The following is a 20,236-nucleotide window of genomic DNA, read 5'->3' as shown; positions in this document are numbered from 1 at the left end:
TGGTTCTACAAACACAAAAAATTAAAAAAAAATAAAAATACATTGTACATATATAAATAAAATATGCCTATAAATAAATACATAATATACACATACACACACACACACCATCATGGTGATGGATGATTTATATATTGATCTCCGGGTGTCACAATATATATATATATATATATATATATATATATACTAATGATGAAGGAGACAGTAAACACTTACCACACGAAGAGAAATTATTCTATATTTCGCGATCTATGTCGCATTTTCAAGTTGAAGAAGAAAGATCGCTTAGTAAATGCGACATAGACCGTGAAATATAGAATAATTTCTCTTCGTGTGGTAAGTGTTTACTGTCTCCTTCATCATTAGTGTTTATCCGCCCTTCTGGCACCTTTTCTGATCCTATTCCTGTGTTTATATATATATATATATATATATATATATATATATATATATATATATATATGGGTCATTCCATGTCAAATCAGGCAGGAGTTGACCCTCATATTCACCGATTTTGATGATATTTGGTACACAGCTTTGCTTTGCTACAAAACCGATACCTGTGAAAGGATTTTGCTTAAATATGATTATTATGTATTATTTGAGGGGTTTTTCAAAATGTAATTTTTCCGAAACAGGCAATTTTCAATTGCATATCTCGGGAACGAATGAAGATGCAGAAGCGTTCTTGAGCTCATTGTAAAGATGAAACACAGTAGCGTATTATGAGATGATAATATGTTGAAACAGTAAAATTTGAAAACACTGTTCAAATTTCAAGTTTTAATAACTCAAAACACCCCTAATCGATTTTTTTTATTTTTTGATACTTTTAACATCCTTGTTCTTTATACTGAGAAAGTCTTATCTTGGTGTTTTTTGATATAAGGAAGAAAAATGAGATTGAAATTTGTCCTGCACCAGCAATGAACTGAGCTGCAGCTTCCCTATGATGAGACTTAATTTGTGTCGCGCTAAAGGATATACACTGAACGTCCAAAAAATTAGACACACCAACCTAGTACCAGATTGTGCCACCTTTGGATGTCAGAATGCCTGGATTCATCATTGTAACGATGCCACAAGTCCTTGATAGCGTTCCTGAGGGATATGGTACCATGCAGAGAGAATAGCATTTTGCAATTCACGCAGATTGGCTGGGGGAGGAGATTGTGCTCGAACCACTTGTTCTACATCATCCCATAAGTGCTCAATCGGATGCAGATCAGGGGAAGAAGGGGGCCACCGAAGCACTGTGAACTTGCTGTCATTTTTCCTGGAACCACTTGGAGATGATTTTGGCTCTGTGACAGGGCACATTGTCCTGTTGGAAATAGCGGTTCCCCTCTGGAAATGCCAACTGCATGAAAGGGTGTACATGGTCGCCAACAAGTTGCAAATAATTGCCGGCGTTCAGACGTCCTTCTACAGGGATGAGGGGACCCAAACTAGTCCAGCAAAACAGTCCCCACACCATGACACTGCCACCATTGACCTGCATTTGTGACACATGACACCATGGGTTCATGGACTCATGTTGCTTTCGCCACACTCAGAGCCTCACGTCAGAATGGTACAATGTAAACCTGGATTCATCGGACCAGATGACCTTCTGCCACTGCTCAACGGTCCAGTTGTGATGGTCCTTGGCAAGCTGCAGGCGATGTTGTTTGATCATCGCTGTTAGCAGGGGCACTCTGGTCGGACATCAGCTGGCATAGCCCATTCATGTTAAAGTGCGACAAATGGTGTGGTCAGACACGTGAGTCTGGGTGCAAATGTTGTAATCAGCTGTTATTTGCACACTGTAGATCTTCTGTTGTCCTGCACAATTCTACTGAGTCGCCTCTGGCCCCTCTCATCCACCTTCATTTTCTGTCCGGAGAGCACCTTGCTGCTGGATGTTTTTTTTTTGCTTATTCATCCATTCTTGGTGCACGCGTGACACAGTTGGCCTCGAAAATCCTGTCAGTGTTGAAGTTCGGGAAATACTCAAACCTGCCAATCAGGCACCGACAATCATGCTCCGTTCAAACACCTTCAAATCCTGTTGCTTTCCCATTATACGCACACCACTCGGTGTACAGGTCGTGTACATACTAGGGAAACTGGCTGCGATCCGCGCGAGAGACAAAAGACAGACGATAGATTCAGGAGTTGAATGGCTTCGTCTACGCGGCTGGTCCAGGGATACGTGCCTCCAGGTTACGTTGCCGAGCAATAGGATAGGTGAACCTACTCACCCACTTTGGGCTTGATTGAACCTACGAAACTACCCTGCTATGCAACCTGGACGCACCCATCCCCGTGCAGCTCTACACTGTCCTCCAGTGACCATTAACATGGAGGATGTCCCCAGTAGACCAGCATCCATTCCGAGGAATGATTGCTGGTTTATCATAGGGACTTTCAGCCTAGTTTTTCCGGAGCGAGAAGTACGCTTCCCGGACTTACCCGCCCAAATATGAATTGATAAATCAAGATGTTGGAAAGACACATTTAATATTCGGGGTATTATTACATTTAACTATATACAAGCACTGCACAAACTTATAGGTTTGATTTTACATATGGAACCAACCAATGGGTAACAAAAACATGGTACTTACATATTCTGCATTCACCTCATCACACCTGGGCCTTGCTACACACACTTGTCACTCCAACTATAAATGGGGGGTTTCAATGAATGTGCACTAAAAATATAGCGTTATCTTAATGCATATGGGTATTGGCTTGCACATGAACTGTTTCAGGGAGCTGTATGACAAAGGATGGGCCGAATAACCATGGATGTCTTTGGATACAAAACATCATGGTTTCCTGAAGGCTCATTGTCCTCACCATGTGGTTTTGAAAATTTCCGAATTTTCATGGATATTAGTTCCATGCACTTTAAGGCACTTTAAGTGCTGTAATTCGTTCATATTATACACTACTGGACTATTTCCAAGCACTTTGTAGATATTTCACATGTTGGAGTCCAATGGCTACTCCATTGTCCTCTCTCCACTGGCCTACTCAGGCCCAAAAACTTGGAGCGATGTGAACTGTACTAAATCTCAACACAAAGTGGAATCAAGATGGCTTCCTCTCATGTTAAAAGCTATCTCAGACTCATTGTCTGGTAGCCACGCCCATGAGGCCATCTGATTGGTCCACAGCACCTTGGGTTACTTGCCTTCATCAAGTACCTTGAGAAGCCCAATAGATGGCAGTCTAGTCAGGGCTAGTTCCACTGACTCTCACCAGATGGCTCTGGTGCTGTGAGACCGATTGTCTTTTGTCAAAAACATCGATTTTTTTGATGTTTTTGTGGTTTATTTGCACATATAATTGTGACTTGGAGTTATTTTCAGGGAAAGCAAGTTAATTTGTGCTTGCACAAATGTTATCCTGAAAATATCTGTATTAATAAAAAGATTGCATGAAAAGCAACATGTGCTCTCTGAATTCTACCTATCAACAAAAGGTTGTTTTTTTGATAACCAATGAATTTTGGTCTGGGGCTTATTAATTACTTAATATTTCGATGTTATATCATACTTTTACTAATTAGGCCTAATTTCTGTTAATCTTAACATATCTGGGAATGTCTATTCCTATTAATTCTACCTGAATTGAATTGGCCTTGTACTTTGGTTGGAGTGGAGTGCTGCCTGTATGTATTGGGGATGTATACCCAACCTTTGGTTGGTTATATGGCGACGCATCAGTCGACAGAGCCTTGGTAGTTCACGTTTCTCTCGGTAGGTGTCTCTAATTTTTTGGACTTTCAGTGTATATACTTATTGTTCAGGGACAGATGATATTCCATGTTGATAATTGGCTTCCTCATGTGCTGCTATTACTAATTTATACGTTACTGTTTCCATATTTTTAGCTGCATTTGTGTGGGACGAGATATGGGTGTGTTGTGAAAACTTCTGTATTAGCCAAGTGAAAAATGACGAATGTCTGGAATAATTCCGAAAAAAAATAATTGATTTTAGTCATTTGTTACACCACTACTAGAAGTTCAAAATCTCAAAAGTTCCCGCCCTTGTCCCCTATGCTTTCTCTCCAGCAACCCCATTCTCAAGCATCAGATTCAGTTACTGGCCTATATCTAAACAGTTATTTTCTTTTAACTTTCGATCCTCATTAGATGGACTGAAGAAAAGGTTATGTTTGATTGTTCACTAATGTCAGTGGTTTTCACGTTATTTAAGAAATCATCTTTTAAAAAGAGACAATTCTTCTGGTACTTTTTGAAGTTTCTCCATTGTAACTTTCGAATAAATAACTCAACAGAAAATTGTTTGGAATAAAAGTTATAGCCTAATTTATAAGTGTTAAACTGATATAAGTTATAATGCATTTAATCATAAGATGTGTCTCCAAATAGAGGACTTCGCACCTACCATCTTGATCAATGTCCAGGGTCTTAAGTGCCTAATGATTGATGAATTGTTACACTTTCTGATAAAAGCAAGAGTCTTGGTAGTATAATAGTTATGCCATTTAAGTCAGTCGAGGAGCTAATCGCTATGTGCATGCTGATGCCTCTCATGTTGAAAAGAGTCCGCCATATTGGATATTTTTGGTTTGATATATCTCAGAAACGGTCACACCTGTCAATGTCTGGTTTTCTCAGAAATTCTCCAAATTGTGTAAACTTTCACATTAAATCAAATTTTTAAAAAATAAACGATTGTGAAAAACTCATTATTTAAAACATTTTTTGAGAATAACTGTGAGTTGAAAGTTATGTTGATGGTTATCTTCTTACATTTTCAGTCATGTAAATTAGTGCTTTCCTTTATAATCTCATTCCAACATCTCGAAATGCTGTCTCCCAGCAATAAAACTTTGTCAAATTGAATTTATTATAAATAGCATTTGTCTAGTAACTTTATAAATGTAAAAATAGTTTTTAAATATTCAGTTCATCTGCAATTTAAGTTAAGACGTCTAACAGACATTACCCAATATTACAAAACACATACATAGGTAGCTAATACTATCGTTTGATAGGAGAATATTTTTAAGACTGCTAACTAGTAGTAGCGATTGGGTGTCAAACCTCTGAGGGGAGGGGCAAGGGCAGTTAATTTTCTCTTGTTAGACAATACATTTCATTAAGAGACCAAAGTGCGAGGTAAAAAGTGGCAAAAAATCGTCACCATTGCTTCTAACTCACAGTTATTCTTATAAAATATTATAAGTATGAATGTTTTCACAAACATTCATTCCCTTGGCTAATACCGAAGTTTTCACAACATGCCCATATCTCGTCCCACACGAACGCAGCTAAAAATATGGAAACCATAACGTATAACATATGAGGAAGCCAATTATCAAGTGGAATATAATCTGTCCCTGAGCAAAAAGTGCAGCATGTTTATAAATGAATGGTGCAGTTTCAAAAATTAATAATACATCTATTTATTACCTTACACGGGCAAAACTTACACCGTAAGCAGCGGCAACTGTCCAGATTTCTTATGCATTAATCACAATCCTTCAATGTGTGCACCCTTGGTCACACGACACACATCTACACGGTATTCAAATTCTTCCCATACTCAGTGTATCATGTCCGCTGTAATGGTCTGCAGTGCATGCGTTTTCCGATCACAGAGTTCCTCGAGGGACATGGCCAATGGCGGTATGTAAACTTTATGTTTAACAAACCCCCAAAGAAAAAAATGCATGGTGTTAAATCCGTCAAATGGGGTGGCCAGGGGAGAAATTGGTTGTCTTCTTTTGCAGCACGTCCAATCCAGCGCTGGTGAAGAAAACAAAAGAGAAGCTCTCGCACATTCCTGTGAAAATGAGGGGTGGGGTGGGAGCACTGTCAAGTTGCAGAATGTAATCATCATAATTGGTGTTCAGTTGGTGTAACAACCAGTTTTCCAACATGTCTAGAAATAGTCACCGGTCACAGTTTCTTGTTGGAAGAAAAATGGGCCGTGCACTTTCTCGCGGGACACCGCACAAAAAACGTTGAATTTTGGAGAGTCATGCTGGTGCTCTATCTGTGTATGTGGTTGCTCGGTTCCTCAGATACGGACATTGTGTTTGTTCACCTTGCCACTTACATGGAAAGTGGCTTCATTGCAGAAGATAAGTCTTTCTACAAACCATCATCCTCCATTTTCAACTGCATTTCTTCACAAAAGTCACACATTTTCACTTTGTCTGCTGGTGTAAGGGACTGCACACTAATCACACCTTGTACAGTTTAAAACATAGCTGCTTATGCAACACATTCCACACCGTATTCTGTGGCATGTTCAATTACCTGCTTGCTCTACCAAGTGACTTGCAGGGACTTCACTGAAATGCCTCGCGCACTCTTTCAATGTTTTCATCAGACACACAAGGTCGACCAGAACTTTTGCCTTTACACAAGCATCCAGTTCCCACAAACTGTCTGTACCACCTACTTATGTTGTTCTTGTGTGGTGGGTCTTTCCTAAGCTGTGACAGAAACTCACACTGCACTGTAATCACAGATCTGGACACCTCAAAACAGAGCACACAGAAAACCTTTTCCTGTTGTGACGCCATCTCGGAAACTTGCACCGCGGCCATGCAGTAAGCATGAGAAGCAAACTGCAGGTAGCGCATGAGAAACTTGGACAGTAGCTGCTGCTTACGGTGTAAGTTTTACCCATGTAAGGTAATAAATAAAATTATTATTAATTTTTGAAACCGCACCATTCAATTATGAACATGCTGTATATATATCATTTAGCACGACACAAATTAACAGTCTCATCATAGGGACGGGGCAGCTCAGTTCATTGCCGGTGCAGGACAAATTTCAATCTCATTCTTCTTCCTTATATCAAAAAACACCATGATAAGACTTTCTCAGTATAAAGAATAAGGATGGTAGTTAAAAATATTTAGAAAATGAGAAAAATCGATTGGGGCTGTTTGGAGCTGTTCAAACTTGAAATTTGAACAGTATGTTCAAATTTTACTAAGTTTCAACATTTCATCATCTCATAATATGCTACCGTCTTTCCTCTTTACAACCAGCTCAAGAATGCTTCTGCATCTTCATTTGTTCCCGAGATACAGACAATTGAAATTTGCCCTGTTTCGGAAAAATGACTTTTTGAACATCCCTCATATTATAGGCACCGACTCCATGGGGCTTAGGGGGGGGGGGCTCGAGCCCCCCAATGCTAACGATGTGCGGGCAGAGCCCATCCCAAATAATTTTGCTTAAGAGGATCTTATGTATTATTTTGCTTCTCTTGTAAAGTTTTGAATCTGAATTGTGCCACATGAACATAACTTTAAATACACATTTGAAATGTTCAAGACCATCAACTTTGGGGGGCTGAGACCACTAAACCATCAACTTGTGGGGGTGGGGAGGCTATGACCAGAGACAGCAAAACACATGACTTATTACTATATACTAAGTATATGATTATGAGTATTGTTAACATTTTTACTAAAAAGAGTTTCAAATTAAGATGTGCATGAACTAGGAGAGTGGATGGGACGTTCGGGCTACAAATGGCTCTCACTTGACATTCAGAACGAGATCATTGATATATGAATTAGGGAGATCTGTTTTGCACTCCGTGGTAGCAGATATTAAAAGTTGGGAATATTTTGCTATTATGGTTGACGAAATTTGTGACATATCCATCCGTGAACAATTAACATTTTGCATTCGAACTGTAAATGAAAATGTTAATATTTTTGAGGAATTCATGGGCTTTTACGAGATTCCAAACACTGAAGCCAAAACTTAAAAAAGGGAGGGAGTGAGTCATTCATTAATTTACTTCAGTGAGCAGAGCCCCCCAATAATTTTGACAAGTCGGCGCACCTGCCTCATATAATACATAATAATCATATTTCAGCAAAATCCTTTCACAGGTGTCGATTTCAGAGCAAAGCAAAGCTGTGTACCAAATATCATCAAAATTGGTGACTTTGAGGGTCACCTCCTGCCTGATTTGACATGGAATGACCCATATACATAAATATCTTTAATTATAATTTTGACAATGTTAAGTTTACTCCATGGCTTCCATGATTTAACTGAATATGAATAACACAGTCCTTCTGACCAGATTATTTGTTCCTTTCGTGCCCCTCTATTCACCACTGTAGGATGTGGAATTTGTAACAAATGGTTATAATGAAGTGAAAATAAAAGAAAGAAAGTAACACAGGAGTTGTTTCATGCTCAGAAGAAAAGCAGTGAAAATATTGCAAGGAAATACTGTATTCGTCAAAATGATGGGTTAGTTGTAATTGCTAGCTAGGAAATCACCATCCTCCTAGTGTTCATAGTATTTGCCATTTGTGGATTATCAGCTAACCTTGGAAAACAGCTGTACACATGTTGAATAATACTCTTACTTTGTTTATTGAGGTCCCTTGTTGCTGTTGTGTAGGGATATTTTCATCAGTACTATTAGTGTTACTCATAGTAAGAGTAGCAGCCAACCACTGAATCACTGGCATCTAAGATCTGCAACAGTTCAAGTCGAGATGAAGCTACAAATGCGACAACACCTCTAGGAGAGGTGCAAAGAGAGGAGAGTAGAGATGGGTGACCTCAGGTTAAGCGACAAGGGTGGGCAAGCACCCACCCAAAAATTCTTCTGCCCATCCGATTGCCCACCTGAACAAATTCAAGACATAAGTGTTTAGGATAATATGAATGGTTAGAAAAAAAAAGAAAAGTATTCTTGTCTTGACTATGCTCATTACTCTTATGAATATCATAGATACTCCAAAGGTTCAAAAATTTATTCTACAAGAAGTTTCACTGTTTTTGGATTTACATTAGTGTACTGAGTAAGTTAAGGAAAATCGTTAGAACGGCGTTCCAGTTCGTGAATATTTCGAACCTTTCAGTTTCATCTTGTCAGATATTGCAACGGTCCGTTGTAAATATATATATTTTTTTTACATATTGCACTAGATTTTCCTTTTCCATGTGAAGTAAATTTGTTACTACTCTTTAATAGTACGTAACTGTATTATAGCCTTTATATAAGTTTCCCCTCTACGTGGAGATTCGTTGTTGCTACGAAGGGACTTAGCAGATGATGTCTATGCTGCCTTCATCCTTTGTGTCTTGTGGTTATCTTTCTTTACATTTTGCTTGTTAATTATTATTATTTGTCATGTCTTGTGGATTCGATTGTTCTGATAGAATTATCGTCCTGCACACGATATTTACAAATTCGGATTCTCTTTTTCTGGTCACTTATTTCCCTTAAGCTGAGCAGATATATTGTTGAAGAGCTGAAGAATAAATCCAATCATTGATCACACGCAAAATGGCACTTGCATGAATTGATTTGTTTAATGACCGTTATTATGACAAAGTGCATTCATTAATGCTGGGAAGGCACATATCTCCCTCTTTCAACTACTTGTACAAACACATTGTTTCTAAATTTGAGGACAGTTAGGTATATGATGAGAAAACTTTGGTGATTTTTATTATACTTCATGAGGAAAGATGAACTCCTTGAGTTTTTTTTACTTTGTTGTTGTTTTATGATTTCCACTGTATGAAAACTTCAGTGGCACATATTCTCACATTCACATTAGGAACTTTCAATTTTTGTGTGTTCTTAAAGTCTTAGATTTTATTGCACTTTAGAAAAACTATGGGATACATACCACATAATTCTGGCTCCTCATCACTTCTGTCACCACAGTCATTATCTCCATCGCACCGGTAACTTCCTCGAATGCAGTTTCCATTTTTGCATGTAAATTGGGATTCATCGCAAGATGGAGATGGTGTTTCTAGAAAAACAGATCATTAAGTAAACAAATAACTCCACTGTTTAAAGAATGTAAAATTAATGAACGTTTTGAGACAACTTTGGTGATTTTTATTATACTTCATGAGGAAAGATGAACTCCTTGAGTTTTTTTTACTTTGTTGTTGTTTTATGATTTCCACTGTAGGAGAACTTCATTGGCACACATTCTCACATTCACATTGGAAACTTTCAATTTTTTTGTGTTCTTAAAGTCTTAGATTTTATTGCACTTTAGAATAACTATGGGATACATACCACATAATTCTGGCTCCTCATCACTTCTGTCACCACAGTCATTATCTCCATCGCACCGGTAACTTCCTCGAATGCAGTTTCCATTTTTGCATGTAAATTGGGATTCATCGCAAGATGGAGATGGTGTTGCTAGAAAAACAGATCATTAAGTAAACAAATAACTCCACTGTTTTAAAGAATGTAAAATGGATGAGCATTCTGAATATATAATGTGGCCAGTTTGATTTAAATGGCACTGAAACATCCCAATTCTAGAAGGATATCATGGGTTTGAGTGATATCAGGTTAAAATTTTTATTGTAATAAATGTCTAGTCTCTTCCTCTAGTTCATTCTTGCAGGCTAACAAAGCTTGGCCTGGCCCCACTCAGGACATTTCTGTGTGGAATTGTGTGTTGTCCTGTGCCTTGTACAAATGTGCCACCTTTCTTTATTTGCTGAGTTGAATCAGCTTCAATTTCTGTTAAAGGATTTATGTTTCTGTAAAGTGTTGATCATATTTTGTTTTTTACTGAACTTACTTCTCTGACATATTGATGGAGCCTCATCACTGTTGTCTTCACAGTCGTTATCCCCATCACAGCGGTAACTGCCTCTAATGCATCTTCCATTATTGCAAGCAAATTCATCATAAGAACATGAAGGATTAGCTGTTAAAGAGAAGAAGGAACATTTAGTGATTTATGAGGGCTAGGAATCCAAGGTTGGATTATGTTGGAAATTATACCTTTATTGTCACACACTCATAGTACTCTGGTTGCTGATTCAGATTTCATGTGACCTCTTCCTCCAACTTACTGGAAAACCTGGTCTTTAGGAAGGATGTGCAAGACTTTTTTAGCTGTGGGCAAGGCTGGCTCACTTTTGCTGGACCTGCCATGATATATACTAAATTAATTCATTTTAATATTTAGGTGTGTGAATAAACCATCACAAAGTTCATTCTCTTTTTCTGTTGGCAAATTATTTAATTGGATATTTTATTGCATTGCCATCATTAGTTTGAATTATTGGCTCGGGGGCACGTATGCATTACCTGTCACTCTTATTTAATTATCTCTGATTACTGGTTGTTTTGAACCTTGTCAACAATGTTTTTTTCCATATTGGTAGATGCCAGGGGTCCCAGGTTCGAATCCTGGCCTGGACATGGATGTTTGTGAGTGTCCATTCATCAATTTTCACCATATCATCACTCCTCTCCATCTTCGCAAATTAGCCAAAAAGTGGCACAAAATAAAATAAAGCAAATCAATCAATCAATCATATTGGTAGAGAAAGGTCTTACTTCAAAGCCATTTTCAAACTAGAAACCTCTAACTCAGCGACATGCAGACGGACTGGAGTGCTTTGTTTGGAAGCAAGAAATTAGGAGATGTGTGTCTATAGCACTCCTCTTTACTTGAAAATTGCTTTGCTATTTAACCCTTAACTCCTATCGTGTTTTTTTGGTTACACAACAACTATTGTGGGGTGAAAACTGACCCCGATTTGTTTGAAGTTACTGAGGATGGACTATGCATTTTTTGAAGGTTCTAATTGACTGTGACCATTCTTTGTACATTTACAAAGGCAGAAAATTGTAGTAAGTTATCAATCTATACAAAAAAAGGTATATTTTTGAAACATAGTAAAAAAGTTACACGTTTTTCCAAACTAAATTCAATCTCTTCTTTCACTATGCCTAACATAGTGAATACCTAATATGACAATGAAATTATACTGAAGTATTGTTGTAGTAGTACTAAACTTAGAATAAAAGAATAGTAATCAGATCAATGTATCATGGGAAAGAAAATAACATGCATGTTCTCGATATAAAGTAAAAAATATATATATTTATCTCTGGTAAAATGTACCATTGCACAGTAATTCACTGAGGAACAATGAAATTTGCCGCAACTGGAAAACAACCTATTTCTATGTTGTTTGACTTGCTGAACACGAAAATGATGTTATTTTTTCTGCACAACGTCTAGTTTTTGAAATAACACAAAATTGAAGTAAATGTGACAAAGCTTTTTTTTCGCCATATGATATACAGGGATTCTTCAAGAGAACACGTGTGGCTGTTTTTCCTGCGTAATATGAAGAAAGCATTGTAACGACAACAAAAAAGGGCAAACATTGTTGTTTCCTTTTTACCAGATAAGATAAGAGTAGAGAAAAGTCTGTTAAAGAGGCAAGGTGACTTATTGTAATGTGACTTTATCAGTTGCGTTCTGTTCGCTGGAAGTGTAGGTTGTGTGCTTTATTGCGATTGTTTTGTGTGGTATTTGAAAATAGTGCAGTGATGCCTCGTAACTGTATAAATTCACCCAATCTGTTTTGCTATGTGTGTAGTGAGTTCACGACAAAATCCCAACGAAACTCAATTACACCAATAGTGAAGAAAGCTTATGAGCTATATTTCAGATGCAAAATCGGAGACCAAGATAAAGGGTGGGCTTCTCATGTCTGTTGCAGTAGATGCTCGCGATATTTACGAGGGTGGTTACATGGCCCTTCGCTGTTTCCATGGTATGGCGCGAACCTCGAGATCACATTACTGATTGTTACTTTTGTTTAACTAATGTTATGGGATTCTGAAGAAAATCCAAAAATATCCTACAGTATCCAAATTTACGTTCTGCGATAAGACCAGTGCAACATGATGAGACATTACCTGTTCCAAAGCCACCATTGAAATGGTCTTTGGAAGAGGAAACAGAAACTTCCTCAGATGAACCGATATCTTCTCTCGGACATGATCCTGGCTTTCAAGAGTCACGGAAGACACCGCATCTTATCACCCAGCCAGAATTAAATGATTTAGTATGTGATTTGAACCTTACAAAGAAAGAAACGGAATTGCTGGGTTTAAGACTGCAAAGGTGGAACCTGCTGGAACCAGGGACAAGTATTACATTCAGAAAATGTCAACTAAAATTTTCTTCTTTTTTTCTATGAAAGGGTCCCTGGTATCCTGCAACAATGTCACTGGATTATACCGCGTTTGGTAGAACCTGTCCCGCTTCCCGCGCTAGGGAGCGCTCAACAGTTTCCGTGCTGGGGAAAGTCAAAGCCAGGCAGCCAATTAAAATACGCAACGTCGCAACAGCGTCTACGTAAACGCCTCTCTTCTGCCTTTCATTCGCTCCTCGCTGCCCAGCAGACGATTTTTTCCTCGTTTCTCATTGACACCGAAACTGTTGAGCGCTCCCTAGCGTGGGAAGCGGGACAGGTTCTACCAAACGCGGTATAATGCAGGAGTTGGGAGAAAACTATAAATCAGACGAATGAAGGTTGTTCATCGATGCGTCAAAAACTAGCTTGAAAGTGGTCCTCCTGCATAATGGAAATGAGAAACCTTCAGTGCCAGTTGCTCATGCGAGTGAAATGAAGGAAACACATTTCAGGTTTCACGAAATTCTGTTGCTTTCTCTGTCTATGGGACAGCAGAACAAAGGACATGCATTACAAAACTAAACACTGGCCTCCCAGAGAGTGTTGCACACCTGGTGAAAAAAGTGTCTCTCACAAACCTCTTGTCGATGCCAACAATGTGTTACTCCCCCCCCCCCCCCACACACACACTGCACATCAAGTTGGGGTTAATGAAGAACTTTGTGAAGGCCATGAACAAAGAAGGAAAATAGTTTGAGTACTTACAAAGCAAATTTCCTGGTGTAAGCGATGCTAAAATAAAAGAAGGGATTTTGTTGGCCCTCAAATCCGGGAGGTAATGAACGATCCCAATTTTAAAGAACTGTTAAGTGAATGTGAGAGAGCAGCATGGAGTGCATTCAAAAGTGTGTCGCAATTTCCTTGTCAACCATAGGGCTCACAATTACTCTGAACTTGTAGAACGTATGCTGGCAACATACAAAGAAATGGGATGCAATATGTCTCTCAACTTTCTCTGTTCCCATTTAGACTTTTTCCCCCCTAATCTGGGTGCAGTGAGTGACGAGCAGGGTGAGCTCTTTCACCAACAAATCTACTAATTTTCCATTATACCACAGTTATATGGGTATGTAAGGATACCAAAACCATGTAAAGATTACAATTGCATTCAAATGTGAAGATTTCCATTGCGGCGACTGTATATTTTGTGCAATGCATCATACTAGTCTAGACATTCGAGCTGACGAATCTCCTAAGGTTCCTCGAAAAGGATATCATTGAAAGACTAGAAACTATGTACTTTATGTGAAACCAGTGAGATTATGAAGGCCAGACTTTGGATTTTTCAATATCTTGTACATTTGTCTTTATGAATAGGCAAAAGGTGCAATCCTCGCACAGTTTGCAAGTAACATATCCAAAGGCAGGTTATCCGGTGAATTAAATATTGTATGGTCAATACTAAAAAAAAATACAACGTGAAACCAAATTCTTTGTGTAGGGGGCCCCGCCCTGGGCTTGGGTGTTATTTGTATCAACACTTATCCTTATCTTTGCAATTAGCCAAAAGTGACACACAAAAGTGATGCTAATTCCCCGCAAATAATATACTTCTCTATTTTTATAGATTTGACTTTCATGAAAGCAGACATTTTGACTGCAGTAACTAATAAACAGCACGAGCATGTTCTAATGTTCTTGTTGGCTGTAAGAACTGACTGTTTCTGAACATACGTAAATGTTAACCTCACTTCCATGTACTATACTCTGGAAACTTCAGCCTTGCAGGCCAACGAGGCTTTGGTGGCTGGACCTACGGCCAGTAAAATCCTCTGTAGGGCTGTGGGTTGTCCTGTGTTTTGTCCTTATATGTGCTGAGTGTCTCTATGAGCCTCACTTTTTAATCTGGTTAAGGAGATTGTAGTCCTCAGAGACATGTTGATTTTTTATCTTTGGTAAGGGGCTTAGCTCCCTATAATGTGACTGGTGCAAGTAGCCTAAGTGCTGACACACCCAAAACTTTAATTTCAATCAATCAATCTTTCATGGACACCGGTAACAAATAAACAAAATTCATTGTTTAGTTAGTAATACTACTATTACTACTACTACTACTACTTTTAATAATAATAATAAAATAATTTAAGTTTATTATTATTATTATATGTTATTACAGGTATCTAACAACAAAACGTTGTTCAATAGACCGTACCAGCCACAATATGTGTGATTAAATAGGACTAAGGGGGCATCTGGCTAGTAGCACACACACTAGATACGAGGGGTGATCAGGTTGCTCTGACCCTAACATAGAAGGAATGTCGTTATCATTGATTTTTTATTTTGTTATTGTTTAGTGATCCTTTATATGCTTTCATTCTGAATTGCAAGTCTGAGTAACGTACAGTTTTCTTTTTACAGGGGTTTAACTGAGTGAAGTTGTGTCAATGTGCCAGAATGGAGAAAACTGAGGTGAGAGCTGTGATCAAATATTTTGTGAAGAAGAAGTGGACGGTATCCAAAATTCATGAGGACTTGGTGGATACACTAGGGGACACTGCTCCTTCATACAGTATGGTGAAGAGATGGTGTCGTGAGTTTAATTGTGGGAGAGAGTCGTGTGAGGATGAATATGCAGGTGGAGCACCAAAAACTGTCGTGATGACCGAAAACATTAAGAAAGTCCATGATATTGTGATGAAGGATCGTCGAGTCACTATCCGTCATGTTGCTGAGATGTGTGGCCTGTCATATGGCACTGCAAAACATAATTACCCAGGAATTGCAAATGAAAAAAATTGCTGCAAGATGGGTCCCTCAAAACCTCACCCCAGATCAGAAGCGCACCCGAGTGCTCATCAGTCAAGAACTTCTTGACAAGTTTTGTGCTGATATAGACGATTTCCTTGTCCGATTTGTAATTATGGATGAAACATGGGTCCATCACTTCGACCCAGAAACAAAATCACAAAGCATGGAGTGGAAACACCCACATTCTCCACCAACGAAGAAGTTCAAGGTGCAAACATCAGCCAAGAAGGTGATGGCCTCAATTTTCTGGAACTGCAAGGGTGTCCTTCTTGTGGACTATCTACAAAGAGGCCAAACCATCACTGGCACATACTACAGTGACCTAATCAAGAAATTACGTGATTCCATCAAGAAAAAGAGGCGTGGGATGTTGACCCGTGGTGTGCTCCTTCACCAGGACAATGCACCTGTCCACACCTCACGCATTGCGAGGGCCGCTATCGCAGATGCATCGTTCGAATTGCTGCCACACCCACCCTATTCCCCAGATTTGGTCCCCAGTGATTTCCATTTGTTCAAACATTTGAAGAATAACATTCGTGGCCAAAAATTTTCTGATTCTGAGGTGATAAGGGCTGTGGACTCATGGTTGGAGGACCAGTCGGAAGAATTTTTTTTGCAATATGTGAATTTTGAGGTCAAAACCAACAGTTGCAATATGTCAAATTAAAGAAAATACTTTATGCTACAAGTTTTGTTTGAAACATTTTCTTCTCAGATGTCTAGTTTATTACTAATTTAACAATAAACATCAAATTATGCGTAAAATATACAAGTTTGTTTTACTAATCCCTGATTTACTAATTAACGGTTGCTAATATTGAAAAATCTAAGATAACATTAAATAAAGACCACATTTTAAGCTTTCGTTTTAAAAAAGAACATTGAAATCGGACCATTAGTTTTAGAGACATAGTCGTTTTTTTTTCAGAAGTCAACATCTGCCAACTTGGATTGGCTGCCATTTCTATTAGCTACCACTTTGAGATGGCAATCATGGCTTTTTGGTATAAAGGAAAATCAGTACCCTCAAATTATACCGAATTCTGGATTTTGATCACTTGGCCCATAGAGTACTGTACGATGTGTACTTCAAAGCATGTAAACATGTGAACAGAGTTTACCAAAAATGTGAGACGAACAACTTTCTTTTATAAGACGTAAGCGAGTTAGTAAAGATATATCCACGAAACTTACTTGCAAATGTTCTATTAATTTCGGTGGCCTCTGCCACCATCCACTTGGGAACTCAATGCTTCAAACCTAACAGTGAATCATCAAGTTCCCAAGTGGATGGTGGCAGAGGCCACCAAAATTAATAGAACATTTGCAAGTAAGTTTCGTGGATATATCTTTAGTAATGCGCTTACGTGTTATATTATCAACTGTGTTGTTTATTCCCCTCAACATAAAAACTTTCTTTTGTTCGAAAGTGATGTTTTTCTTTTTCAGTCTTACTGTTAAACCATTTTTTCCCCGAAGAATTTTAATCGGTCAAACAACCATGCCATGGTTCATTCATAAATTTGAAATGGGACCAATTAAAATTCTGGGTAAAGATGATCATTGGTTGATATTCAATGGTGAAGAAATTCAATGGATAGAAACATAAAATCTAATGCTGTGCAGGAATCATTATTTTTAGTAAAAACTATAATTTGGTGAATCAAAGTATTTCCAACAAATGTTTGCTCAAAATGCATCTCAAATGTTAAGAATTTTCCAACTTCACCCAAGGAAATGTTGAATTTACTTCTTTGACATATTGCTGAATCCTCGTCACTCCTATCACCACAGTCATTATCTCCATCACAGCGGTAGCTGAGTCTTATGCAGTTGCCATTATTGCAAGAGAATTCTGAATCAGAACATCTACTTGTTGCTAGAAAATGAGATAAACTTTCACTTTTCTACACCAAATTCAACTTATTTGATTGTGTGAGTGGATAGATGTTTAACCTACATTTTTTCCACAAAATTAATTTACAACTTTTCAATAATTACAAGATACCATCTCAAGGTTTACAATGTGCAAGGCAACATTGTCTTTGTTTAAAGTTGAATTTCATGGAATATTTAACAAAATCAACCACTAACACTTGCATCACTTAGTGATAAAAAAAAATAATTACATTTTATTATAAATCTAGCTGCAATCTGAAGACACAAAAGTTGTCGGTTTATTTTGTAATGTTAACTAGTGCAGCTGTGTGATTTCCAGTTTTGATAATGATAAATGAGTGACATTTGGGAGAAAAACTTAGTGGTTCTCAATACTGGAAATTGGCGAAAGACAATGCAATAATAACAAAGAAATCTGAGGTAGTGACAAAGAGAGAAAAAAAATTGACAAACTGTTTAATAAACGAACACAGCCAGCTTATTGTGGTTCAGAAGCTCAGAATGAAGGAGAGAATGTGGTGAGCAGTACAGAAAATAGAAGTGCATTTACATGTGAGATATGTGTTTAAAAAATTTGTATGAATAATAATGACAAAGAATTAATTATATCATATGATCCTAATGATATAATTTAATCCATTCTTGTAGCATGCTAGATAAGGGTAGTCCTTCATCTATTCATCTAAAGTTCTTTTCATCTCCCCAAAATGTATGCAACCTTCCCTCACTTCCCCACTTTTCAGTACCCATGGCAATTTCCCCTTCCCCCCCCCACCAACTACTGTCTTGTCATAAAATGCCACAACGTTTGAGTTATTTCATTTCAACTGTGCAAATTGTTTATGAACACCTGAAAAAATTAAGTTGTACCCTTGCGAGGCTGTTACCCATCAGCATGAACATCCCTCTCTGCCTCCTTTACTTGTATGTGTCGTACAATGTCACAAGGTTTGCTGCATCTCATTTGAAACATGTAAATTATTTTTCATTATGTGAGACTCAACAAAAGTTGCCCACAACAAAGGCTCAAGGGTTTTTGGAAAGGGGTGTGAGGCTATTGTCCCTTCCACTCTTGTCTTTAATCTGACTTTGTTTCATACAGACTAATCAATCAATGTACTTACTAGCACCACATATTGCACCATCCTCATCACTTCTATCTCCACAATCATTGTCTCCATCACAGCTGTACCGTCCTCTAATGCAATTTCCATTATTACACAAAAATCCTGCACAGGAAGTTCCTGTATGAAGGAAAGGAAGCATTTACTTTATAATGCTTTAATAAACCTGAAAAGCACTTCAAGAAATTACCTTTTAACATGGAAAAGTTAAAGACTAAAGCATTTTTTATGTAGATGAAGGAACTCTTCTTTAGTTCTAGCTAAAGTTCATGATCTTGTAAGAATGTACTTGGCAGCATCAGAGCCGCTGTGGTCCAGTTGGTAGGCATCTGACTGCTATGCAGGAGAACCACGTTCGATTCCCGGGGTGTGTGATCTAAGGTCAGATTTTTTCCAGCCTTGTTCGTGTATAAAGTGGCTCTGGGGTTCACCCAGACTCAAATCAATGGCTACTGGGATGCAATTCTGGAGGAGGGGGTAAAGGTGGCTGGAGCATGGTGCTGATCGCATCACCTCCAAAATGGCCTAGATCGAGCATGTGTGGGGCCCTACCCCCACATCCCCTAAATGTGTCTTCATGGCACGGTGTTATATGCATGGGGAACTTTACCTTTACCTACCTACTTGGCAGCATCAGAACCTACATTAGGTAATGAAAATATATAATTGTGTTTTATGTTGGCTGATGTTATAGCAAAGAAGATTTTGTGGAATTCTTTTATATAAAGTCATGGAAAACCATGAAGAAAAGTTGCATTGTGCTAATTATGTAATGAATTTTTATTATTACAGCTATGTACTTCCATCTGGTTCATTGGCTATGTCATGATTTAAAATGAAATTACATTACTCAATAACAAATAAAGTCAAAATAAAAATCATGCATTGAATAGCTAACACACAGATCTAGTACTTATTCCTTTAAAACTAGTTATTAAAAAGGAATGCTCAGAAAGAGAACACATCTAACCTGTATGTCTTCGAGATCAGGGACGGCGCCAGAAATTTTCGACCGGGTGGGCAGAAGCTCCTTATTGATAAGTTAGGGTGGGCAATATAAATGTAAGACCATATATACAGAGCATTCCCTGACATTCTCTACGAGACTCGGCGGCAAGCGGCCCGGCATCAGTGCATGTCTTTCCCGGTGAACGGGGTCCGCGACAGTCGCTAGAGTCCGCTATTAAAATTACAGTTTTCATATTGTGTACTAACCTTGACTACAGAAGGTGTTGAAAATGATGTCCCTCTGTTGCAACACATTCCTGGCATCTCCGAAGGAAATTGGCATTTACACGTGCAAGTTCGTCTACTGTAATTCTCCCGATTTCTCGTACAATACTCTCTTTTAACTCACGGATGGTGTGCGGATTGCCTTTGTATACTTTATTTTTAGATTTCCCCATTTTTCTTTCCACTTTTATTCTGAACTGACCCTGTTACTCTAAACTTT

At 38.3% G+C, this 20,236-nt stretch overlaps 1 protein-coding gene across 3 annotated transcripts in view; it reads right to left on the bottom strand.

Moving 5' to 3' along the window:
* Positions 1 to 20,236, bottom strand: part of LOC145997142 (uncharacterized) — an 89,132-nt gene that overhangs the window by 17,889 nt on the left and 51,007 nt on the right. For all 3 annotated transcript variants that reach the window (XM_083133789.1, XM_083133798.1, XM_083133808.1), the window contains 4 exons: positions 18,784 to 18,903; positions 10,582 to 10,710; positions 10,062 to 10,190; positions 9,658 to 9,786 (listed from right to left, as the gene is read on the bottom strand). In XM_083133789.1, the coding sequence (XP_082989915.1) occupies positions 9,658 to 9,786; positions 10,062 to 10,190; positions 10,582 to 10,710; positions 18,784 to 18,903 (507 nt within the window). The remainder of the gene's footprint in view (positions 1 to 9,657; positions 9,787 to 10,061; positions 10,191 to 10,581; positions 10,711 to 18,783; positions 18,904 to 20,236) is intronic.

Source organism: Lepisma saccharinum, chromosome 1, assembly GCF_977018435.1.
Source record: "Lepisma saccharinum chromosome 1, izLepSacc3.1, whole genome shotgun sequence".
Taxonomy (NCBI): Eukaryota; Metazoa; Arthropoda; class Insecta; order Zygentoma; family Lepismatidae; genus Lepisma; species Lepisma saccharinum.
The sequence above is the reverse complement of the archived record's forward strand: the minus strand, read 5'-3'. Positions and strand labels throughout refer to the sequence as shown.